We start from the raw sequence: 26,940 nt of genomic DNA, 5'->3' as shown, positions 1-26,940 counted from the left end.
ATCAAAATAAGTAAGCTTTGGATGAGTTCAGATCTATTCTCCATCAAGATACATTGTGGTACTGATATTGTCTATCCCTTACTTCGTTATTACTTTCTTTGAAAACTATGTTAGATATTTTACTTTTAAGATGGATATACAGTGAATCCAAAACTACTTCAAAAAGAAAGAAAAATAGATTTGGTAATACAGTCTGTGATCACTTTGAATGATGGCAAGGTTCAAGAAATAATGAACTCTCAAGATTTACTATCTTAATATTGTTAAATCTGAATCAAAGACTGCTGAAATTATCCTTCTATTTTCTACATATAACACAATTTAATGTGTTTTAGAAAATATCATTATCCAAATTAAAATGTCAGTTCAAACATTATAATTATTTTTCAATCGCCTACCAGTGATACTCAGGTAGTAGCCCATGAATATTTCCAAGACAGTCCAATTTCATTAAATCTAGGAGATTTGCAAATTTAATTGCAAGATGTCCTCAGTGTTAAAAGGTCAAAGCACAATCAAATTTCAAAACAACAAAAATGGAACATGCATAGTGATAATGATATATTGAATATACTCAAAAGGTGACAAATGTATTCAAATACAACAGGAACTAAATAATTTTGTTTGTCGCTGTTCGCATGGCCATTACCTAGCAGCAATACAAGTGATGTGATCAAGCCCTAAATTTATATTACTTCCAACCATCACCAACCAGACTTCCAGATTTATCTTATATACCAAACACAAAGGTGTAATGTTATTCTGGATGCAGGAAAGGTGCTGAGGAATGTACTGGAAACAATCACGGGCAAAAGGGATGCAGATGCTCTGCCAACTTTAACAAATTTTCTAATTAACCTATTCAGACACATTATTACACACCTCTGCGGCAAGTGGGACATGAACACAGGTGCCTGATCTCAGATGTAGGGACACTACCACTGTACCACAAGAGCTCAACTTTAATAGTCTCAATTAAATGTGTTGGAGATATCCAAATGATAACTGATGTCTGCAGGTGACAGCACATATAAACCCTGGGAGGCCTCAGCCTCATCACCATATGAATGGATCCCAGCTGTCAATACAGTTTGGAGGCTTTGAGCTGTTTCTGAGTTTGGAGCAGGAAGGAGAGAGTAGGGAATGTTTCGACAGAGGGTAAAAGATCACTGAGGGTATGATTGGATTTAAAGAACGCTGGAGGCTTGCTTATGAGGCCAGAGCTGTGTGTCTTAACAAATAGCCATGTACAACAGGAAAGTTGTGGTATTTTGTTTTGTTGAGCTCTCACTACTTTATTTTAATAAGAAAAATATTATCCTTACAAGGAGATAAATTTCATAGATGGAGCTTACTGATAGGTGGTTGAAGAGGGTGTCCAGTTTTAGCACACCAGCCTGCAGGATGGATATCAGGGCTATCAGCATCAATCCAGTAATCATAATCATAGTTCCAGCCGTCAAAATGTATCTAGATAAACAATGAGAAAGTACAGTCAAACTTAAAAGCACTAAGATATTAGAGCAACTGATTTTATCACAGAACATAAACAAGGAGCAAAAAGAGACCACTCAGCCCTTTGAGCCTTTTCTGCCTTGTGCTGATCTGATTTTAACCTCAATTCTGCTTTCCTGTATAGTCCCCATAATTTTTCATTCCCTCGGTAATCAAAAACCTATTTATATGACTGCCTTTCAAAACATTTCAAGATTCGGCATCCACTGTCTTTTGAAGAAGGAAGTTCTAAACGCTCACAACCTAGGGCGGCACGGTGGCACAGTGGTTAGCACTGCTGCCTCACAGCGCCAGAGACCTGGGTTCAAGTCCTGCCTCAGGCGACTGACTGTGTGGAGTTTGCACGCTCTCCCCGTGTCTGCGTGGGTTTCCTCCGGGTGCTCCAGTTTCCTCCCACAGTCCAAAGATGTGCAGGTCAGGTGAATTGGCCATGCTAAATTGCCTGTAGTGTTAGGTAAGGGGTAAATGTAGGGGTATGGGTGGGTTGCGCTCCGGCTGGGCGGTGTGGACTTGTTGGGCCGAAGGGCCTGTTTTCACACTGTAAGTAATCTAATCCATTAAGACTTTTTTCCTTCATCTATCTGAAGTGAGCGATCACTTATTTTTAAACTTTGACCTCCAAGTTTGAGATTCTTTGACAAGTGGAAACACACTCAACATCAAGTCATGTCAATATCTTATGCATTTCAATCTCAATCACCTGACTCTTCTAAACCCCAGAGGATATAGGCCTGTCTAGTCTTTTGTCAAACGGAAATCTGCTAATTCTAGGTGTTAGTCTAATAAACCTTCTCAGAAGGGCTTTCAAAACATCAACATACATAGAACTGGAAAGCTATTTAAAATGCACTGCGCTGTAAAAGGTTGAAAAGAAAACTGTCTGTAACCAAGAGTTGACGAACAATCTATTCAAGCTGTTTATTGACATATCCTCCCAATGTTATCATTACAACATTATTAATACATGACTGTTGTCCATGGTTCAAATCATTATCAAAGCAAGGGGCTGAGTGTTCACAGTTTTACTGACAAGAGTCCAAGAGATACACAGCACAGAAACAGACCTTTCAGTCCAACCTGTCCAAGCCAACCGGATATCCTATATTAATCTAGTCCCATTTGCCACCAGTTGGCCCCTAACCTTCTAAATTCTTCCTATGCATATACACATCCAATTGTCTTTTAAATATTGTAATCGCACCAGCCTCCAACACTTCCTCTGGCAACTCATTCCATACACAAATTACCCTCAGCGTGAAGCAGTTGCCCCTGGGGTCCCTTTTATAGGTTTCTCCTTTCAGTCTAAACCTATGCCCTCCGGGTTTGGACTTTCCCACCCCAAGGAAAAGACCTTGCCTATTTACCCTATCCATGCCTCTCATGATTTGATAAACCTTTATAAAAAGGTTTATATAAAAGATATCACCCCTCAGCCTTCGACACTCCAGGGAAAATAGCCCCAGTCTATTCAGCCTCTCCCTGCAACTCAAACCCTCCAATCCTGGCAAGATCCTTGCAAATCAACCTGTTTGTTTCTGAGACATTGAAGGAACCATGCCCAGATTTTTTGGGGAGCTGAAATCATTCTCAAATCGTCACTCTGCTCTTCATTACATCCATTCTGACCTGCTCCAGATTTCTGGCTGGGTCTCTGAACCTGGCTTCTTCAGAAATATGGTGGGTACTTTTCAGTCAAAGAGCTCCATTGCTGCACTGGAGCTAAGGGGCAAGAGGGGAGGGTAGAGAAGGCTGAACTTGCCCCTTTTTTAATTGAACTGACTGCGATAAAGCAAGTTTATGATGTTCACTGTAAAGGTCAGCGAAGGGTGAGTGGATGACAGAAAATGGATAAATGAACATGGTTATAAGAGTAACCAGATCAGGGATAGCCAGGTTGGGATGGTGGGTGCGAAAATTGGCATTCGAAGGTAGTAGTGGTTTTTTTGGTGTCATCAGGGGTCAGTGGGGAAGGGGTGTGAGCAAGAGGAATATCAGGCCTTGTAGTGAGAGGGATTTTGGGATCAGATTTATAGACAGTCTGCAACTTGATGAGGAGTTTTCTGTCCAACATTTGCTAAAACTAGATAAGTTGGAGCAATCTAAAAGGTTCTAACTCTGGTTTAAAGAGGTTCCTCGAAAACAGGAGAATTGCCTGTCAGAAGTTCAAACTTCCTGGGCAAGTCTCATTGAGGTCAGTGTGTCAGAGCTTTTGAGGGGTCCACATGCACACTTTGGGTCTTCTATTGGGTATCCAACAGGTCTGAAGATCTGGACCAACGAAAACACAAGAAAGGCAACCCGCTGTACAATTTTAATTATGTGGAACAGTTCACTTAATTTGGACAAAAGAAATTCTACTTAGAAAAGAGAAAAGTAATCAATATTCAGAAAATATTTTGAACTGGTGGAACGAAGATAATACATCACCACCTGGTGGTTAGAGCCTGTAATTTCACAGAATAGGAGCCTGTGATCAGGATTTCACTGGAAACATTGACAAAAACGTATAGTGAATAATACTGACATGGAAGTCTGACAAAAATGAGAACCAACAAGATCTTGGAGACAAAATGTACTCAATATATTGTTTTTAATAAATTATACATCGGTGCATTCATGAACATGATGGTTTTAATCTTTCAAGAGAGAACAGGTTTAATGAGTTGCATATGTTGACTGAGTATGTCCCAACTCTCATCCAATTTCCCATGCGTTCTGCCTCGAACACAAAACATATCAATTAGTAATTACAATTAATTAGCAATCCAAATTCCAAATGCAATAACCTACCTTTACTCTGTGATCATCCGTATCTACAACTGTTGCTACTCTGATCAGCATTGGATTCCGCTTATCAACAGCCTCAAGTTTCATGTTTGGTAAAAATCCATGCATGGGGCGCTGAAACAATACAGGGCATTACAATACAGATCACTGTTTCGGAAATTACTTTTCACAGGCAGCCTCCACAAGACTTGATGGATAGGTAAAAACAGCATACCCTGAAATTTTAATTTTTAACTGGAGATATCAAACAGACATAAAAATATTAAAATTGGAACTTAGCACATGTATTCAAAATTACCAATTTTTACTGCAGAACAAAACATTGTACTGAGACCAATTCTTAATTTTTAGTTTAGATACAGCATGAATTGAGCAGGATATAGTCAGAATATGCTTAGACATTAGGTAAATAGATTTACCATTATAAGAACTTAGAGCAGGATGGTAATTCAGCCTCTCAAGCCTGCTCTGCTATTCATGGCGGGGTTAGTTTAGCTCAGTTGGCTAGATGGTTAGTTTGCAAAGCAGTGTGATGTTGATAGCATGGGTTCAATTCCTGTACTGGCTGACGTTACTATGAAGGACTCTACTTCTTAATCTCTCCTCTGGCCTGAGATGTGGTGGCACTCATGTAAAATCATCACCAGTTGTCTCTCTCTAATGAGAGAGCAACCCTATGGTCTGGTAAGACTGTAGACTTAATTTGACAATCATGTCTGATCACACCTCAGCCTTAATTCCATTTTCTTGCCTGCTGTCCAGGACCCTTCAACCCATTACTAATTAAAAATCTATCTATCTATCTATCTCCTCAAATTTATTCAGTGTCTCAGAATCCACCGCATTCTGGGTTAATGAATTTCACAGATTCACGATTTTTTGAGAGGTCATTGCACCTCAGCTCTGTTTTAAATATGCTCCCCCTTTTCCTAAAACTATTACATCTTATTCTAAATTATAACAGAACATTACAGCACAGCACAAGCCCTTCAGCCCTCGATGCTGCACTGACCTATGAAATGGGGAAAAAAAAGATTCTTCTATGTCTACTTGGACAGTTCCCTTTAACATCTCATACAACTCAATTAGACCTTCTCTTGTTCTTCTCAACTCCAGAGAATATAGGCCTAAATTGCTCGATCTGCCTTCTTAAGGTAAACCCCACATCTTTTGAATCAATCTAGTGTATCTCCTCTGACCTGCTTCTGATGCGTCTACATCCTTCCTCAAGAGGCTCAAAACTGTAAGCAATACTCAAGGTGTGGTCTCACCAATGTCTTGTACAGTTGCAGCAATGCATCCCTACTTTCATATTCCAGTCCTTAAGCATTAAATGCCAAAACACTGTTTACCATCCCTTATTTCCTGCTGTACTAAATATTAGTTCTATTACTCATGCAGGACGACACCCAGCTCCCTCTACACCAAAGCACTCTGTAGTTTCTCTCCATTTCAATAATAAGGTTGCCTTTCATTCTTCAAATAAAAATGGATAACCTCACACTTATCCATGTTAAATTCTATCTGCCAAATTTTGGCCAATTCATCTCGTTTATCCATATGTACATTTTCTTTACTTAACTTACTTTCCAATCAACTTTGAGGTGACCTGCAAATTTGGCTATCGTACCTTCTATCCCTTCATCCTAATCATTATTATAGATTGTAAATGGTTGGGGCCTTAGGAGTGAACTCTAAGGCACCCCACTAGTTACATCTTGCCAACAGGAAAAAGACTCATTTATCACAAATCTCTTTTTTTCAATTCATCAGCCAATCTTTTATCCAAGTTAATATATTTTCCCCAACCCCTTGCAAACTGTAAGATTGATGTTTACTTCTGCTCTATGCAAATCAAAATCAAAAGTGATTTCCTTTTCTAATATGACAATGTGGTCAATTAATTTTTTTATTTGATATAATAAAACTTGTATGAACAGCATCATTCATTTATTCTGTAATTACTTACTGATTTAAATGCTCTTGCAGGAGCAGGCAGAGAATTTGTTTCTTCCAAGTACTTCTCCCATGTAAACCATTTAGGATCATGATAATCTACATCAAATGAAATAAATTCATCTTTAAACATTCTAGCTCTACAATTAACCCTCATAACATGTTATACTCCTCTCCCTGCCACCCCATTGTAGCTTTTCTATTTGCCTTAAAATAAGCCAAGACTTTCTTATTCACCTGGTATCTGCTTACATGTCTAAAAACATTTTGAATGTTTAAGCTAATCTACATAATTTTGATTAAAGAATGGGTGAAAATAAGGTACTAAAACCAAATTTGCAACATTTTATATGGCCCAAATCGATAAGATGGCCAAACATAAATAGAGTCATAGAAATGTATAGCATGAAAACAGACCCTTCGGCCTAACTCATCCATGCCAACCAGATATCCCAACCCAATTTAGTCCCAATTGCCAGGATCCGGCCCATATCCCTCCAAACCCTTCCTATTCATATACCCATCCAGATGCCTTTTAAATGTTGCAATTATCCCAGTCTCCACCACTTTCTCAGACAGCTCATTCCATACACGTACCACCTGCTGCATGAAAAAGGTGCCCCTTAGGTCTCTTTTATATCTTTCCCTTCTCACCCTAAATCTATGCCCTCTAGTTCTGTACTCCGCCACCCCAGGGAAAAGACTTTGTCTCTTTAACCTATCCATGCCCATCATGATTTTATAAACTTCTACAAGGTCACCCCTCAGCCTCCACGCTCTAGTGAAAACAGCCCCAGCCTATTCAACCTCTCTCTATAGCTCAAATCCTCCAACCCTGGCAACATCCTCGTAAATCTTTTCTGAACTCTTTCAAATTTCACAACATCCTTCAATAGGAAGACCAGAATTGCACTCAATATTCCAAAGGTGACCTAACCAATGCCATGTACAGCCGCAACATGACCTCCTAACTCCTGTACTCAATACTCTGACCAATAAAGGAAAGCATACCAAACACCTTCTTCACTATCCTATCTACCTGCGACTCTATTTTCAAGGAGCTGTGAACCTGCACTCCAAGGTCTCTTTGTTCTGCAACATTCCTGAGGACCTTACCATTATGTGTGAGTCCTGCTAAGATTTGCTTTCCCAAAACACAGCACCGCACATTTATCTAAATTAAACTCCATCTGCCATTCCTCAGCCCATTGGCCCATCTGACCAAGATTCTGTTGCAATCTGAGGTAACCTTCCTCGCTGTTCACTATATCTCCAATTTTGGTGTCATCTGCAAACTTACTAACTATACTTCCTATGTTCATGATGAAATGTAATGGACCCAGCACCAATCCTTCTGGCACTCGACTGGTCATAGGCTTCCAGTCTGAAGAAGCCTTCTTCACCACCACCTTCTGTCTTCTGCCTTTGAGCCAGTTCTGTATCCAACTAGCTAGTTCTCCCTGTATTTCATGAGAGCTAACCTAGCTAACCAGTCTCCCATAGAGAACCGTGTTGAATGCCTTACTGAACTCCATATAGATCACATCTAAAGGTCTACCCTCATCAATCCTCTCTGTTACTTCTTCAAAAAACTCAATCAAGTCTGTGAGACATGATTTCCCACGCATAAAGCCATGCTGACTATCCCTAATCAGTCCTTGCCTTTTCAAATACATGTACATCCTGTCCCTCAGGATTCTTTCCAACAACTTGCCAACCACCGAATTCAAGATCACTGGGCTATAGATCCCTGGCTTGTGCTTACCACCCTTCTTAAACAGTGGCACCACATTAGCCAAACTCCACTTTTCCGGTACCTCACCTGTGACTATCAATGATACAAATATCTCAGCAAGGGGCTCAGCAATCACTTCTCTAGTTTCCCACAACGTTCTAGGGCACACCTGATCAACTCCTGGGGATTTATCCACCTTTACTCATTTCAAGACATCTAGCACTTCCTCCTCTGTAATATGGACATTTTTCAAGATTTCGCCATCTATTTCCCTACATTCTATATCTTCCATGCCCTTTTCCACAGTAAGCACCGATGTAAAATACTCATTTAGTATCTCTCTCATCTGCTGCAGCTCCACACAAAAGATGCTCTACTGATCTTTGAGAGGCCCTATTCTCTCCCTAGTTACCCTTTTATCCTTAATGTATTTGTAAAAAACCCTTTGGATTCTCCTTAATTCTATTTGCCAAAGCTATCTCATGGCCCCTTTTTGCCCTCCTGATTTCTCTCCTAAGTATACTCCTACTACCTTTATACTCTTCTAAGGATTCACTCGATCTTTCCTGTCTAAACCCGAGATATGCTTCCTTCTTTTTCTTAACCAAAGGTTCAACTTTGAGTCATCCAACGTTCCCTACACCTACCAGCCTCTCATTTCATCCTAACTGGAATATACTGTCTCTGGACTCTCATTGGCTCATTTCTAAGGGCTTCCCGTTTTCCAGCCGTCCCTTTACCCATGAATATTTGCCCCCAGTCAATTTGCTATTATAGCCATTATTTCAATTATTCCTACTTGTAATAATTCAATTGCGCGTAGACATCAACATTTCATAAGCATTTATCAGATGCTGATGGTTTGATAAGTCAGTTCTTTTCAGAATTAACTACAAGTTGTCCCTACTTGAACTTGGGGTTGTGTTGGTGAAAATTTTGAATTCAAGTTAAAAGACTTGTCGTGAATCACTGATTCCTACAGGAAATGTCTCTTAAAACAGTAGTCAGGTTTGATAGGAAGCAGAAATTGCTGAAGAAACTCAGCAGGTCTGGTAGCAACTGTGGAAAGAAAGTAGCATCAATATTTTGGGTCTGGTGAAAAGGAAAATGTTAACTGTCTTCTCTCCACATTTGCTGAGTTTCTCCAACAGTTTCTGTTTTTGTTTCAGATCTTCCATATCCACAGATTTTGTGCTTTTTTTATTTTGGTTCTGTGTGGTCTTCCTTAGCAGAGTAAAGCATTACACAGTAACTGCCAAGTTGAAATATAGTGCGAGCAGTAACAAACAGCTGAACTCTTGAAATGTTAATGAAGTTACTGTAAAACCAAAGTAAGCTGAAATACAGCACCTGTGTTCTACAGGATAGTTAAATTGGCCAGGCTCCACCTAGTGACAGAGATTGGTCAGTGCAGTTGGACTTGCAGTAATCAAAATATATGGTAGGGCATAGAATCGTAGAAGTGTACAGCATGGAAACAGACCCTTCATCTATGCGGACCTGATATCCTAAATTAATCTAGTCCCATTTGCCAGCACTTGGCCTACATCCCTCTAAATCCTTCTTATTCAAGTACCCGTTCAGATTCCTTTTAAATGTTATAATTGTACCAGCCTCTACCACTTCCTCCGGCAGCTCATTCCATACACGCACCACTCTATAAAAAGGTTACCCCTTAGATCCCTTTTAAAATCTTTTCCCTCTCACCTTAAACCTATGCCCTCTAGTAATGGGCTCTCCTACCCTGTGGAAAAGACCTTGGCTTTTTATCCTACCCATACCCCTCATGATTTTATAAGCTTCCATAAGGTTACTCCTCAGCCTCGGATGCTCCAGGGAAAACAGCCCCAGCCTATTCAGCCTCTCCCTCTAGCTCAAACCCTCCAACCCTGGCAACATCCTTGTAAATTTTTTTTGAATCCTTTCAAGATTCACAACATCCTTGCTACAACTGCACTCAGCACAGAGAAATTTCAATTATCCGAACAAGATTGGCAGGCACTATTTTGTTTGGATAATTGATTAACAGATTTCCACTGGGGCTCGGAGTTTTCTGTGAAGTCTGCTCCCCGTTCAGGAGCAAACCGCAGGTGAGCACCCACCTTTCCCCTTCCCCAACCCCATCCGCCCTTACCCTGCCCCCAACTACATCTACCATCTGCGCCGACCGGCCCACTCCCACACGCACTCCCCCAAAACCCTGTCAGTCTACCCCCACCCCGCCTCCCAACCCAGTCTGCACCTACCCCACCCTTCAATCTCATCCATCTCCTGCCCCCGCCTCCCAACTCCATCTGCTCCCACCACACTCCACAACCCTGTCCAAACCAGTCTCCTCCTACCCCACCCCCAAACCCCATTCATGCCCCGCCCCGCCAACCCGAACTGCTCCCACCCCACTCCCCAAACCCCCATCCACCTGCATCCCTGCCCCACTGCTCCCATCCTGTCCCCCCACCCCAACTCAGTCTTCTCACATCCCACTCCACAACCCTGTCCAAACCAGTCTCCTCCCACCCCACACCCCCCAACCCAGTGTACTCCCACCCCGCACCCAACCCTGTCCAACACCACCCCTCCTGTCCAGTACCACTCACCGTCCAACCCCTATCCACACCCCCACCCCGTTCCCCCTCCTCACCTAGGGGCAGCCAGACTGTACACCAACAGTAAGTGGAGTTTCCAAGCAGTGTGCGCGACACACACACACACACCCTTTTACTGCAACTTTTTGATAGGTTCTACCTTTGCCCTGTACAACGTTGGAGAGATTATCTGGGGAAGGGGAGGTTTAGGGTTCACCCAGTGTAGAACTCCAGAGAAAGTGTGGGAGGAGAGAGAGAGCAGTCCTTTGGAGATAGTGCCAGGACTGTTCTCGGCATCATTTCAGTGAGCCAAGTTCGTTTTTAATCATTGTACCTGTAAACAAAAGACCTAAATCAGGGTTGAAACAGCTCTTTGACGTAATGTTTCTGTTGGGACCTTGAGATCTCCTTCGAATAATCTGATATTCGGATAATCGAGGTTTCTCTGTATTCCAAAAGTGGCCTAAGCAACGTTCTGTACAGATGCAACATGACCTCCCAGCCCCTATACTCAATGCACTGACCAATAAAGGCAAGCATACCAAAAGCCTTCTTTATTATCCTGTCGACCTGGGACGCCACTTACAAGGAACTATGAACCTGCGCTCCAAGGTCTCTTCATTCAGCAACACTCCCCCTACCCGATTTGCCTTTCCAAAATGCAGCACCTCACGTTTATCTACATTAAACTCCAGCTGCCACTCCTCAGCCCATCTGGTCAAGATCCCATTGTACTCGGAGGTAACATTCTTCACTGTCCACTACACCTCCAATTTTGGTGTCATCTGCAAACTTACTAACAATACCTCTTATGTTCACATCCAAATCATTTATATAAATAACAAAAATCAGTGGATCCAGCACTGGTCCTTGTGGCACACCATTGGTCACAGGCCTCCAGTCTGAAACGGAACCCTCCACAACCTCTGTTTCCTACCTTCAAGCCAGTTCTGTATGCAAATGGCTGGTTCTCCCTGTACTACAACTGAGCTTGTTAACTTTTTTTTTCCAAGATGCTCTGCAATTTTCCTAAAATGAAGGTATTTTCTAGCTGGGTTGCAAATGTACTAACAAGTGCTGCTTATGTACCGGTGAATGAATATCTTGCTGACATCAATTAAAATACTTCAACAATAGTGTCATTAGAATAGAACATGTGGAAGAAGATGATTAGTTATGACTGGATTCCCTACAGTGTGGAAACAGGCCCTTCGTCCCAACAAGTCCAAACCGACCCTCCGAAGAGTGACCCACTGAGACCCATTTACCTCTGACTAATGCACCTATCACTATGGGCAATTTAGCATGGCCAATTCACCTGACCTGCACATCTTTGTGACTGTGGGAGGAAACTGTAGCACCCGGAGGAAACCCACGTAGGCACAGGGAGAATGTGCAAACTCCACACAGACTGTCATCTGAGGCTGGAAATGAACCTGGGACCCTGGTGCTGTGAGGCAGCAGTGCTAACCACTGAGCCACCGTATCTAGTCTTGCCCAGAATTGTCATTTATCAACATTTTCTTAATACACCTTGCTTAGTGCACAATCTGCATTTTGGTAAATATTAGTATTGAGTAATGAGGCAGTGATTCCATGTTTTTTTTTACTTCAGTGATAGCACAGTCTATTTTTTCCTGATTTGGAACAAGATTTGATGGATTTCTACTCTGGCACAGTTTTGCTGTTGTGATTGCATATTCCAAACCTACTCATATAAATCAACAAAAACCCTGTAAGATTTTTGGCTTATTAAAATTCAGATGGCAGCTGCTGCTACTGATCACCAGGAGTGATGCTGGCATATGTAGCTTCATGTCAGGAGGGCAGGTTTGTTCAATCCATCATACATAACGCACATAACAATCGGTGTCAAGAGAGCAATCACCTGGTGGTGTTGTGAGGGTTTTCCCCTGCTGCAGACACCATCCCACAGGGTGAATGTAAGGACTAGTGGCATCACACCTAGAAAACAAATCATAGCACCACAGTAAAGTTAGAACATGTATATTAATATAAATGTAACTACTGAACCACCGCTAACTCTCCACCACTAGAAGAGGCAGAAACACAGTTTCCATACATGTCATGCTTATATTAAAGTTACACTGAGCGAGTAGCTGAGGCAATTCCAGGCCACTTTGTCAGAACTGCAACAAACATTGTATCATGGATTTTGTTCCATGGCTCACAACTGAAGTCTTTAGATATTTGTCAGCTTTGTAACTTAATTAAACTTTCATGATATGATCTTCCAGTCATGCACACTTGACATAATATGCCCAGTGTGTCTTCCGGTGAACTGGAGAGTATCCCTTCCGGTAATGACCCTAAACAAGAAGGCACTTTCATCTCAGGAAAGCAATGTGAGCACCTGAAAGAGGGAGGAAGGTCAGAACATGCTGTGGAAGTTTTCATTTTCATAAGAGGTGTGTCAAGGCCACCCAGAAACCTTCTCAATGCAGAACACATTGGCTTTCTTGAAGAGAGAAAAGGTTCAAAAGATAAACAAACCCTCAAGCTTGGTCACATATTTGATGTTCAGAAGGTACTCATTTTACTGTTTCTCTTGGCTAGAAACAAGAAAAGTTGCTAGTTAGGGAGACCACTACCTTAACCAGGCTACCTCTTATTAAGATGTCCCTTTCAGCACAGATAAAGGTTACAGTTGGAAGAAAATTGGCAAACCTTAGTAAATGTAGATCCTGTCTTAACTTGCAGCACTTTTTCCACATTCCTTTTGTACTTAATAGCCAATATATGCTTAAAAGACTTTGGAATTTAATAGCATCTCTTATGCTGGAATTTCAAATGAGCAAAACGGAACTGAGCTTTTCTTTGCTGTTATTCACATGCCTACATTCTCCAAGATAACAGAGCATAAAGTCTTGATTTATCCAACATTTTACAGTCAAAGATTTTCTCTATCTAAATACAGAAGGAACACTGCAAGGGGTGTAGTACAAGGAATAACTTGTATATGTTACACAGAAAAACCTGAGAACTATGCCACCATATACGTTGCTTGTCCCTACCCACTTTTCTTTTCAAAATACATCACCACGAATTTCCTTGTATTAAATTCTAATTTTTCATTTGCGTATCCAATCCGCCAGTCTATGTAAATTATTCAATGTTTGATGCATCTTCAAGTGGAGTATTGTCAACATATTTTTTGAAAAAACTGTTACACTCTATTTCAATAGTCAAGTGGCGTAGTGATAATCTCACTGGATTAGTTTTCTAGAACCTTAAGCTAATATTTTTGGGATCTGGGTCATGGATCCATCTATTGCAGATGGCAAAATGTGAATCCAATAAAAATCTGGAATAAAAAAGTTAGCCTAATGTAACAACTCTCAATTGCTGTAAAAATCCATCTAGTTCACTTTAGGAAAGAATGTGGTTGACTCTTAACGGTCATCAGGACATTTACAGTTGGGCAAGAAATCCAAGCAGGTGATGCCCACATCCCTAGAATAAAAACAAAATTAAGTCAGTTTTATAAAGTTAAATTAAAAAAAAGAGCATTGTCCCTTGGGAGGAGTACTATTGTCTGCCATTCTTCAGTCTAATAAACAACTACTTACCACAATCTACTGCCTCCAGGCCTTGTAACATCTTTTACTTATGCTTCCATTCCTAAATTTTATTCAATAGTCACTTAAGTATTACTTCATCAAATGCTTTCTTAAAATTCATCTGGGCATAATCCTCATCTCTGGAGAGGTAATGGTACAGTGATAATGTCACTGGAGTGTGCAATAACATCTCTGAATAGGTTGATTAGAAAACATCGATAAAAGGGCCAAAACATGAAGGGGAGGAGTCTGAAAGATCAGGGGTCAAAAGTAAAAAAGATACATGTAAGACAGGAAGAAATGTGTGCGCACTGCAGATGGTGCCTTCACGTCAGATAGAAACTCAACTGCACAATAAATACACAAAATGGCTGACATTACATGCAAATATAGCAGATGGTAGAATTTGTATTCAATAAAAATCTGGAAATATGAATCCATTGTTGATTGTCAAAAAAAACATCTAGTTCACTAATATCCTTCAGGGAAGGAAACTCCATCCTTACCTGGTTGACCTACATGTGAATTTAGACCCACAGCAATGTGTTTGACTCTGGCCAGCAATGCCCTCATCCCATGAATGAATTAAAACCAAACAAAAATGACAAAAGCTGCAAGAGTTTCTTATGGAAGCTCCTTGGAAAGGCACCTACACTGGTGAGAGGACCTAACATGGGTTTTAGTTGTTTTGGATGTAAGGACTCAGAACTTCCTTCAATTACATTCTGTTATCATTTTGACATTCCCACAGATCACCTGCTCCCATGGAGAATGCTATGCTGGAGTCCTTATGACTTTGCTCAAATCAGAAGGCAATGCAGAAAGAGGTAGCCATTGCAACTTAGTCAGCACACCCTGCAAGAACAGAGACCTCCAGACAGAGAAGCAGCAGGGTGAAAATACAGGGGAGAGTGATGAGACACTGGGCGCTCAGACCTCACTGTCATTATCTTTCACAGTCTGAAAGACAATACAGGCGTAGATTAACAATGCCTCATCTCATGGTTACAAAACCGTGACCATTTGCTAGAGAGCTTGTTTGTGACTGAATAAATGTCTAACTATTCATCTGATGATACACTTTATATCTGAATGATTCTACTTTAAAATACCTACAGATTACATGCCCTCCTGATAATTAGAGAAAACAACTACACAATGCACTAGTATCACATGGGCTAAGGTTAGGTAGCTCTCAAGGCATCCATCAGGATATCACGATCAAATATTGTGTAGCAAGGTCTCTCATGGTAGTCAGAAGTTTGATAGGTTCCTGAGGAATCTCCTTTTGTCCCTTCCATCATCATTAGCCTTTCAAATACTTTTAGAATATGCATGGACTGAAAAATTGCCCTGAAATGTGAAAACATCTGTAGGATAATGTTGAATTTGAGAGAGGCAGTGCAGTTTGCAACTTTAACAAACCACTGCACTGAGGGAGTGGAGATATGAGCTGCCCATTATATGTCTCCTGGCCTTGAATGGCAGTGTGTTCATTGAAAGTCAATAGACAAAATGCACAGCGCCCTGCAGTGGTGTGTGAAAGTATCAATGATTCTGTTCGGTCACAAGGTGGCCACGAAGATTTCCTGAGCAACATGTCCAAGAGCCTGGTAGCATAATTAAAGAAGAGAAGAGCGGACGATTGTGTGAGAAAACTCGCTCCAAACCACAGTGGACCAGGCACAATGACTTGTCTTGACAAAATATTTTAAGTGAAAATGGAAAATTCAGCCCATTAAGTGTTTATCTTCATGGATATTTCCTGATCTGTCAAGTATTTGCAGCAGTTTCAGGTTTTACACCTAGAATATTTCCTGCATTTGTAACTGGAAATTAGGTGATAACTTTCCTTTAAGGGGTTAAAGCAGACTTGTAAAGAAACTGAAGATAAAGGAAACTAAAAAATTTTTTGATATTTGCAATTTTTTTTTTAAAAAAGTGTTTTGTGAAACATTATAATTAATAAGGACTGGATCATCAATGATATCAGAACTTTCTCCAAGACAATCAATAATGGTCCACAAGTGCTAGCTTAGCTGGAGATGCTAAACAAATAAGATTTGGGAATGATCAACAAATGGAATGATCTGCGAGTTAAAGGTAAACAAGACAATTCACAAGACAACTGGTGTGACTTGAGGTTTCTTTTTACTAATTTTGAATAAATTATCTGTAGATATGCAAATACCTTCCTTTGTCTCCACCTTTCACATGATCTCACTAAACCAATCACAATTGCACATACATGCATTAACTGGCATATGAGCACCCTCTTGTGGTTAAAACACTTTCAAATGGATTTTCACATCAAGCAGATACAAACATATTTGCAAAGGCTGATTTGCTCACCAATAATCATAGCTTTCATCCCAGTTGTCAAAATGCACCAAAAAACGATTATCTACCATATCGGATACCGTTGCCACACAAATAAATTCTGGATTCTTTCTATCAATAGCTTCCAGTTTCATTCCCACTCGGAAGCCTAATGGAGTAATAGTCTGAAACAACAAAAGAAAAATCAAAAATATTTATTGGAATACATAATTTTGTGTTTACATTTATTTAAAACAGTGACAGGATTTGTCACGGTCTGGTATTGACAGCTAGAAATTAGCACATGTTTCCAAATAATTTAACTAGATTCCTGAGCAAATAAAAAACTCTCCTCGGTTTCGTCTGAGAACTTTCAGCAACAATTTTGCCCTAGAATTGTTTTGAAATTGCCAAATTGGATTAATAAAAATGAAAACATACACTAGTAATCATGAAAATATTCTATTTTGTTTATATCAAATAAAAATTAAAATAAGGTTATCTACACTAAAATCTTAATACGGTAGTAGATTCAATGTTGCATAAAGGGTAGAAACTTACTGTCAGTCACTTACTCCCAGCGCCTTCAGTTTTCCTTTTTGAAAGTTCTCATATTCAGGTAACAACTTGTGTTATTGTGGGCAGCACGGTGGCACAGTGGTTAGCACTGCTGCCTCACAGCGCCAGAGACCTGGATTCAATTCCTGACTCAGGCAACTGACTGTGTGGAGTTTGCACATTCTCCCAGTGTCTGCGTGGGTTTCCTCCGGGTGCTCCGGTTTCCTCCCACAGTCCAAAAAGATGTGCACTTCAGGTGAATTGGCCATGCTAAATTGCCCGTAGTGTTAGGTAAAGGGGTAAATGTAGGGGAATGGGTGGGTTATGCTTCGGCGGGTCGGTGTGGACTTGTTGGGCCGAAGGGCCTGTTTCCACACTGTAAGTAATCTAAACTAAAAGACAAGTGTGGCAGTAGATTAGATGAGATACCCTACAGTGTGGAAACAGGCCCTTCGACCCAACAAGTCCACACCGACCCTCTGAAGAGTAACCCACTGAGACTCATTTCACTACATCTACCCTTGATTAATGCTCCTAAAACTATGGGCAATTTAGTATGGCCAATTCTCCTAACCTGCACACCTTTTGGAATGTGGGAGGAAACCAGAGCACCCGGAGGAAACCCACATAGACACAGGAAGAATGGGCAAACTCCACACAGACAGTCACCCGAGGCTGGAATCGAACCCAGGTCTCCTGCACTGAGGCAGCAGTGCTAATCAGATGAAGTTTGTCACATTTGCCCTAGTTACAAGCAAATATTCTGCACCATGGAGTGGACAGCTGAAGGATCATTAAATCCACTGACTTGCCAAACCTAACCAAATTGCATAGCCAGGTTAAATACAGAGGCCAAGTAGCCCCTTACAGGAAAAGGGCAGTGAATGGTGAATCAACAATACAATTACTGATTAGAACCATTGTCAGCTACAGTAACCTTTATTAGTGCATATTTAATAAGAGTTTGGGAGATGGACAGGTAAAGTCAACTATAAATATTTGAAATAAACAGTGATTAAAAACAATATAGGGGTTAATCTTGCCACACATACACCAGGATTACAACAGATGGACAGGAATGTAGGCTCAGACTTAGGTACTGGCCTTGTGGGAGAATTCTGTTTCTCCCCAGAAAGGGGTGAAGTCTCGAATTACCCCAATTTCAGTGTGATAACAGGAATAAAGGACATGTTTTGAAATCTACATTATCCTGAGTCTTACCAGATCCAACTTGGCACCAGCCATTGAGGCGCCAGGGTGTAGATATACTGAAATACAAGGTGTACCCCAATCAGCTCCAACACACTGCCTCAACAAAAGAAAATCCCCTCTAATAAGTCAAACAACTACCATCACAAACAAACAATGAATAGATGTCGTTAACATCGATCACACACTGAATTATCAAGCTGACAAGAACTCACTTGTGGGCTTGTACATCAAAATAATCATAACGTCATGCCAAGTGCCAGCATCATGATGTAATAAAACTTTGAAGATTTCAAGTTAGAAACACATGTTCAAATGCTGGAAATCAAGACAGTTTTCAAAGGTCGCTTCATTTGTGGATGAAGAAATTGTTTCATTTCAACAGAGCACAGTTAAGGCAGTACACCTGGATGAAACTCACTATGAATCAAACTCAAGACAGACAAGGCCCTTCAACACCTTCATTGAAAAAGCAAACTCAGCACTCAGCAAATAAAAGGGGGCAGGCAGCTGATTGAAGCCAAAAGTGGGAGAAATCATCTTAGTCAGCTTATTCCTGCTAAAAAGAATACCAGGAATTAGGACAATTCCATCAGTCTGTGAGAACTGGAAGTAAAAGGCAGAAGACCATTGCAGTAAGTTCACAAGTATCTAACTACAATATCGTACAAGGTGAAAAAGGACACTCTCCAGTATCAGGTGACTGTCTGTGCGGAGTTTGCACATTCTCCCTGTGTCTGCGTGGGTTTCCTCCGGGTGCTCTGGTTTCCTCTCACAATCGAAAGATGTGCAGGTTAGGTGAATTGTCCATGCTAAATTGCCCACTAATGAGAGTGTTAGGAGGGAAATGGTTCTGGGTGGGTTACTCTTCAGAGGATCGGTATGGACTGGTTGGGCCAAAGAGCCTGTTTCCACACTGTAAGGGATCTAATCTAATCTAATCCTCTAAACTGTTCCACCTTGAAGTTCACCCGAGAAATCCACCTGGCAGTTGAACTATAAAAGAGGCTACGAAGAAATTGCTGCTTTTTCAAGATCTTCCTTCTAGCCAAATCACTGACTCAGCCAAGAGACATTAGGCAAATGACTGCACCTAATTTGATATGCTCATGATACAGTGGTTGAGTGCAGTGAATGAGACATCATTGTTTCATTTACCTCCAAAGCAAGTGTCTAAGAAATAACAAAAGAGTCATTTGTGAATGCAAAAAAAAAAGGCTTGTTGCTGGCTTATGAAAAATCAAATAATTCCTACAGTATTAAATACACACATCCACAAAGAAATTGATCATAGGTAAATAAAAGGGAACACCTAAAATTTGTCCGTACCAATAGTTTCAAGGTAACTTTAATTCAACTCATTCCCAAATTTCTTCCCTTTTAGAAACAATTTTTACTCTCAGAATTGATACTTTTAAAACACATTAATTAACAAATGGAAATGGAAAATAACCCAGTTCTCGGGGAATAAAAAACAATGCACGATACTTTTGACATGAGTATGACACCTTTTGTTTATTCTTTCATGGGACTCGGGTGGCTCTGGCAAGACCTGCATTCATTGCCAATCCCTGGTTGCCTAAAAATGGAGTAGCTTGTTAAACTATTCCATAACACAGTTGAGAGTAAAACACAATACTATGACTCTAGATTGAATAAGGTTTGCAGATTTCCTTAAGTGAAAGACGTCATTGAACCACCTGGATTTTCTTTTACAACAATCAAAGACCTGTGGTAACAAAACTAAGACTGAGACTAAATTTATATCCCAGATTTCTTTATTAAATTTAAAATACATCTGCTGCCACTGTGGGATTTAGAGGCATAAAGGTCTACAGCATGAAAACATGTCTTTCAACCCAACTTGCTCATGCCGCCCGGTTTTCACAATTTAAAACTAATCCTATTTGCCTACATTTGATCCATATCTCTCCATACCTATCCCATCCACAGATCTGTCTAAATGTTTCTTAAATGACAAAATTGTACTCCCATCCACCACTACCTTTGGCAGCCCATTCCAGAAACTCAGCATTCTCTGTGAAAACATTTCCCCTCTGTATGCTTTTGTATTTCTCCCCTCTCACCTCTAGTTTTAGACTCCCCTACCATCGAGAAAAGTTGTCCATTATCTACCTTATTTATGCCTTTCATGATCTTATATATTTCTATAAGATCATCCCTCAGTTTCTTACATTCCAGGGAAAACTCCCAGCCTCTCCTTAGAGCACAAACCTTCCAGTCATGGTAGCATCCTAGTAAATCTTTTCTGCACTCTATTTTGCCACAGCATTAGCTTGAGCCTCTGGATTACTAACACAGCGACACTATCATTATCCTACCATCTCTCATTGCAAATATTCCCAGCATAAAGCTTGCTCAATTAAAACAACCACCTAGAGCTAAATGATTTACATTCATGAAATAAAATCAGTAGTTTCAACAATGTGTTTCTGCTTCAACAGTTTACTGGGTTCTTTAAAACAAGGTGCAATCCAGGGAGTTTCAGCAAATCTGACTGAAGTACCTTGCCCACAGTCCCAAGTGTAATCTCTTGCCTGCAATTTTCATCAGAGCCCATCCACAATAAGGTAGTAAGACTCAGTTATTAAGCATTTCACCTTTTCAGATTTCTCATAGAGGTGGATTTCTCAATCTCTGAAAAACGCAATTTTGTCCTTTTAAAAGGAGGGCCCAGCAGCTTCAAATCGAACATACACCTCAGCACACAGACACAATTCACAAACAAAACCTGAAATCACATTCTTAAAGCATGATTCTGTGGAAATAAATACCCTCAAATCTCAAACCTTGCTAAATAATGTTATACTCTTACCGTATTTTGGTTTTCAAACAGGGATTTGGGCACAGCTTGAGCCTTGCACAACTTCAGGTATGATGGCCAGTTAAACTCATCATCCTTATATCCTAAAAATACATAAAATGAATAGTTAACATAAAATATTTGAAACCAAAACATGCACCAGCACAAAGGGTTGGGGATGCTCCATTCTTGAATATATTCAATGTTAGAATGGATAGACTTTTCATCTCTCAGGTAATCAAGGAATTCAGGGAGCGGACGGGAAATGGAATTGAGGGAGGTTAACAATGATTATATTGAATAGTGCAGCACACTCAAAGGGCTATTTGGTCTAACTCTGTTCCAACATTATGTTATTATTCACAAATGATTAATTCCACAAGCAAGATCACTTACTATGAGATTGGGCCCACAAGTTCCAAATGGTTTTCTAAAAGGTTTATCTTCATTCTATTAGGACTTGGCATATTATTTGTAAAAATTTGTATACATTAAATAAATAGAGATGGCTGGACAGGTGATGTGCTGTAGCTGTACGATGTGGGAGCTGACTGATCCCTTTGTGAACGGCAGTGACCACATCTGCAGCAAGTGTTGGTTGCTGGAAGAACTTCAGATCAGAACTGATGATCTGGAATCTGAATAGGGTGTAACTATAAATGAGGCAGGTAGGGGGATTCGGAGTTCAGGAGTAGAGAAGCCTCAGCCCTGACCTTGTCCAACAGGGATGAGATTTTTGCTTCCTGTACGGATGAGGAAAAGGGCTGTGCACAGGGTGAGCCAGTTGACCATAGCATCACGGTGCAGAAAGCCATTCAAGAGGGGAGGAACAAAAGGACAAGCAGTTGTTATGGGGGACTCTATAATTAGTGGGACAGATAGTACCCTTTGTCAGCCGGATCGGGAGTTCCACATGGTGTGTTGCCTGCCCAGTGCCAGGGTGCAGGACATCTCCGACTGGCTTGAAAGGATATTGGAGCGGGAGGGAGAGGATCCAGTTGTTGTGGTCCACATTGACACAAGCAACATAGGCAAGGCTAGGAAGGAGGACCTGTTCGGGGAGTATCAAACATGAGGAAGGAAATTGAAGAATAGGTCCTTGAGGATCATAATCTCTGGATTCCTGCCTGAGCCACGTGCTAATTGGCATAGGGATCAGAAATTTAGGGCAGTAAACACGTGGCTAAGAGATTGGTGAGGGAAAGAGGGATTCCATTTCATGGGACATTGGCATCAGCTTTGGAACCGGTATGGGGGGGGGGGGAAATCTGTACCGATGTGATCGATCTGGAATCAGTGTTCTAGCAAAAAGGATAAATAGGGTGGTCACTAGGACTTTAAACTTGCGAATCAGAGGAAAGGAAAGGAAAGGAAACGCGACAGGAAGTATGGAGTCAAGTAGAAAGATAAGCAGGCTAGCAAGTGTGCAGGGTTTAAGTTCAAGGCAGACCAAGAATGAAGCAAAAAGGCTAACTTAGGACATATTACAAGAGATGTTCGTTATCATGAGGATAAGAAAATCAGCATTAAGGCGCTTTGCCTGAATGCTCGTAGTATTCTTAACAAAGTAGATGAGTTAACAGCACAAATCATCGTGAATGATTATAATGTGATAGGCATCACAGAGACGTGGTTGCAGGGGGTTCAGGACTGGCAGTTAAATATCCAAGGATTTACAACTTATCGAAAGACAGGGAGGTGAGTAAACGGGACGGGGTTGCTTTGTTAGTTAAGAATGAAATTAAATCTATGGCACTGAATGACTTGGGGTCAGATTTTGGGAGGTCTGTGTGGGTGGCCACAAAGGCAAAAAAAAAACCATAATGGGAATTATGTGCAGACCTCCGAAGAGTGGTCAGGATCAGAGGTGCAAGATGTACCGGGAAATAGGCAGGACCAAATCAGAAAGACAAGGTCATGGTGATCATGGGGGAACTTCAATATGCAGGTCGACTGGGTGAATAATGTTGCTAGTGAATCCAAAGAAAGGGAATTCATGGAATGCTGACAGGATGGGTTTTTGGAAGAGCTTGTGATGAAGCCCACAAGACGGCAGGCTATTCTGGATTTAGTGCTATGTAATGAGCCTTAAAAAAGATCTTAACGTAAGGGAACACTTAGGAGGCAGCAAACATAATATGGTAGAGTTCAGTCTGCAGTTTGAAAGAGAGAAGGTAAAATCGGATTAATGGTGTTACAGTTAAATAAAAGGTAATTAAAAAGGGCATGGGAAGGGAACTGACAAAACTCAACTGGAAGCAGAGCCTAGTGGGGAAGACAGTAGAGCAACAATGGCAGGAGTTTCTGGGTGTAATTGAAGACACAGTACAGAGGTACATCCCAAAGAAAAGAAAGATTACCGGACGGGGTAGAATTAGACTGCCATGGCTGACAAAGAAAATCAGGAAATGTATCAAAGAAAACAAGAGAGCCGAAAAAGTGGCCAACAGCACTGGGAAATCAGAAGATTGTTATCCTCTGGATAGTCTACAAAAACAAAAAGAGAGAAAGAAGGACAGAGAGGATAAAATATGAAGGTCGACTAGCCAGTATCATTAGAAATTATAGTAAACGTTTCTTTCAAGGCATCAGAAACGAGGGGCAAAAGTAGACACTGTGCCACTCCAAATTGATACAGGAAGGCTAGTGCTGGGAGATAAGGGAATAGCTGAAGAATATAATAAGTACTTTGCATCAGTCTTCACAGTGGAAGACATGAGCAATATCCCAGCAATTAAGGAGGGTCGAGAGCAGAGTATGGAGTATGGTAGTCATTACAAAAAAAAGAGAAAGTGCTAGAAAAGCTAAAAGGTCTAAAAATTGATAAATCTCCTGGCCTCGATGGGCTATATCCTAGAGTTCTGAGGGAGGTGGCTGAAGAAATAGCGGAGGCGTTGGTTGTGATCTTTCAATGGTCCCATACGATTGGAAAATCACTGTTGTAACACCCTTGGTCAAGAAAGGATCAAGAAAAAGATGGAAAATTATCAGTCAATTAGCCTAACCTTGGCTATGTTAAAATTCTAGAATCCATTGTTAAGGATGAGATTTCTAAACTCTTGGAAGTGCAGGGTTGGATTAGAACAAGTCAGCATTGATTTAATAAGGGGAGGTTGTGCCTGACAAACTTGTTAGAATTCTTTGGAGAGGTAATAAGTAGGTTAGACGAGGGAAACCCAGTGAATGTTATGTATCTAGACTTCCAAAAGGCCTTTGATAAAGTGCCTCATTGGAGGCTACTGAATAAGGTGAGGGCCCATGGCATTTATGGGGAGTTACTGGCATGGATTGAGGATTGGCTGTCTGACAGATAGCAGAGAGTTGGATGAAAGTTTTTTTTTTCCGGAATGGCAGCCAGCGACAAGTGGTGTCCCGCAGGGTTCAGTGTTGGGGTCGCAGTTGTTCACTTTATATATTTATGATCTGGACGAAGGGACTGGGGGCATTCTGGCAAAGTTTGCCAATGATATGAAGTTAGGTGGGCAGGCAGGTAGTATGGAGGAGGTGGGGAGGCTGCAGAAAGATTTAGACAGTTGAGGAGAGTGGTCCAAGAAATGGCTGATGAAACTCAATGTGAGCGAATGCGAGGTCTTGCACTTTGGGAAAAAAGAATACAGGTGTGCACTATTTTCTAAATGGTGAGAAAATTCATAAATCCTAAGTACAAAGGGATCTGGGAGTGCTAGTCCAGGATTCTCTAAAAGTTAACTTGCGGGCTGAGTCCGTAATTAAGAAAGCGAATGTAATGTTGTCATTTATCTCAAGAGCGTTGGAATATAAAAGCAGTGATGTACTTCTAAGAGTTTAAAAAGCTCTAGTTAGGCCCCATTTAGAATGTTGTGTCCAATTTTGGGCTCCAAACCTCATGAAGGATACACTGGCACTGGAGCGGGTCCAGCGGAGATCCCTGGAATGGTAGGTCTAACATACAATGAACAGCTGAGGATCCTGGGACTGTATTCATTAGCATTTAGAAGGTTAAGGGGAGATCTACTTGAAACTTACAAGATAATGCACGGCTTAGAAAGGGTAGACACTGAGAATTTGTTTCTGTTAGGCGGGGAAACTAGGACATGTGGGCACAGCCTTAGAATTAGAGGGGGTCAATTTAGAATGGAAATGAGGAGACATTTCTTCAGCCAGAGTGTGGTAGGCCCCGGAATTCATTGCCACAGAGCGCAGTGGGGGCCGGGACGTTAAATGTCTTCAAGGCAGAAATTAATAAATTCCTGATCTTGCAGGGAATTAAGGGCTACCGGGAGAGTGCTGCTAAGTGACGTTGAAATGCCCATCAGCCATGATTAAACGCGAATGGACTCGACGGGCCAGACAGCCTTACTTCCACTCCTATGTCTTATGGTCTTATTAGCAAATCACATTTTAATATAGTTACAGTGTAGAAATAAATATGCAAACATATATTCAGAAAGAGCTAGAGAAACACAGCAGGTTTAGCAGTTTGTGGAGAAAAGAACTGAGTTAATATTGAGTCTGATATGACTCCTCTTCAGAACTGAAAGGAGCTGGAAGATGGTAGTCTTTGGGCTGGTAGTGGTAACCTGCTGGAGGTGGTGGAAATGATTCTTTGAAAGATAACACTCATGGCATAGAATGAAGGGACAAGGGGAATTGTTCCAGGAGAAGGGGAAGGATGAGGGCAGAAGTCCAGGAGATGGGTAAGAACATGGCTGAGGGCTGTGTCAGCCACAGTTGGTGGGGAATTGGATTCCTTGTTGGTGGCACAGTCATTCAGCTTATGAGATCGTTTGAAGAAAGTGACTCTGTGCCTACTTCTATCTTTTTGCACACAATCATGTCCAACAGCATCACACTTTCGTAATCATGAAATCTTATTACATGCCCCCTGCAAGAAATTCCAATTGTCTCCTCCTGATCCTGGTCAGCAGTTTCTTTTGGCCTCAGATTTTGCTGATACCTCTTCAGACATGTGGTTTTCATTTGGACTCTGGGCCAAAACTGGGAAAATAAGACTCTGAATCAAGAAGACCATGAAAAACAAAAAAGATAGAACTGGACACCCTACCTTCGAGATGGGCTTTGCCAGACTTCTTGTCTGATTCTGCCATAAATCTCACCATAACCCTCATTCCTCAGAGGGTTAAAAATGATAGAGGCAAACAAAGACTGATTTCTTCAAAGAAAACTCTGTCATAAGGTCAGAAGTGGGGATGTTACCAATGATTGCACAGTGTTCAGCATCATCCTCAGATACTAAAGCAGTCCGTGCTCAAAAACCACAAGATCTGGACATCATCCAGGCTTGGGCCGACAAGTGGCAAGTAACATTTGCACTAGACAAATGCCTGACAATAACCATCACCAATAAGAGACATTCTAACCACCGCCCCTTGACATTTAACAGTATTACCATCACTTAAACCTCCACTGTCAACATCTTTGGGGTTACCATTGACCAGAAACTCAACTGAACTCACCACATAAACACAGTGGCTACAACAGCAGGTCAAAGATTAGGGAGTATGGAGAGTAACTCACCTCCTGACACCCCAAAGTCTATCCACCATCTACAAGGCACAAGTCAGGAGTGTGATGGAATACTCCCCACTTGCCTGGATGGGTGCAGCTCCAACAACACTCAAGAAGCTTGACACCACCTGGGACAAAGCAACCCGCTTGACTGGTACCACATCTACAAACATTCAATCCCTCCACCACTAGCATGCAGTACACATTGCTGCTACTATCTACAAGATAGACTGCAGAAATTCACCAAAGGTCCTTAGATTCAGCCTCTAAAACCACGACCACTTCCACATAGAAGGACAAGGGCAGCAGGTACTTGGGAACACCACCACCTGCAAGTTCCCCTCCAAGCCACTCACCACCCTG

At 41.2% G+C, this 26,940-nt stretch overlaps 1 protein-coding gene across 1 annotated transcript in view; it reads right to left on the bottom strand.

Annotated features, from left to right (window-relative positions):
• The window catches only part of l3mbtl3 (L3MBTL histone methyl-lysine binding protein 3), a 172,953-nt gene that overhangs the window by 79,872 nt on the left and 66,141 nt on the right, over nt 1-26,940 (bottom strand). Inside the window, exons 10-15 of the mRNA XM_072556048.1 lie at nt 21,082-21,173; nt 16,512-16,663; nt 12,467-12,543; nt 6,272-6,357; nt 4,306-4,416; nt 1,356-1,470 (exon numbers count right to left, since the gene is read on the bottom strand). Coding sequence (XP_072412149.1) covers nt 1,356-1,470; nt 4,306-4,416; nt 6,272-6,357; nt 12,467-12,543; nt 16,512-16,663; nt 21,082-21,173 — 633 coding nt within the window. The remainder of the gene's footprint in view (nt 1-1,355; nt 1,471-4,305; nt 4,417-6,271; nt 6,358-12,466; nt 12,544-16,511; nt 16,664-21,081; nt 21,174-26,940) is intronic.

The sequence above is a fragment of the Chiloscyllium punctatum genome, chromosome 3 (genome assembly GCF_047496795.1).
Source record: "Chiloscyllium punctatum isolate Juve2018m chromosome 3, sChiPun1.3, whole genome shotgun sequence".
NCBI classification, from domain to species: Eukaryota; Metazoa; Chordata; class Chondrichthyes; order Orectolobiformes; family Hemiscylliidae; genus Chiloscyllium; species Chiloscyllium punctatum.
The sequence above is the reverse complement of the archived record's forward strand: the minus strand, read 5'-3'. Positions and strand labels throughout refer to the sequence as shown.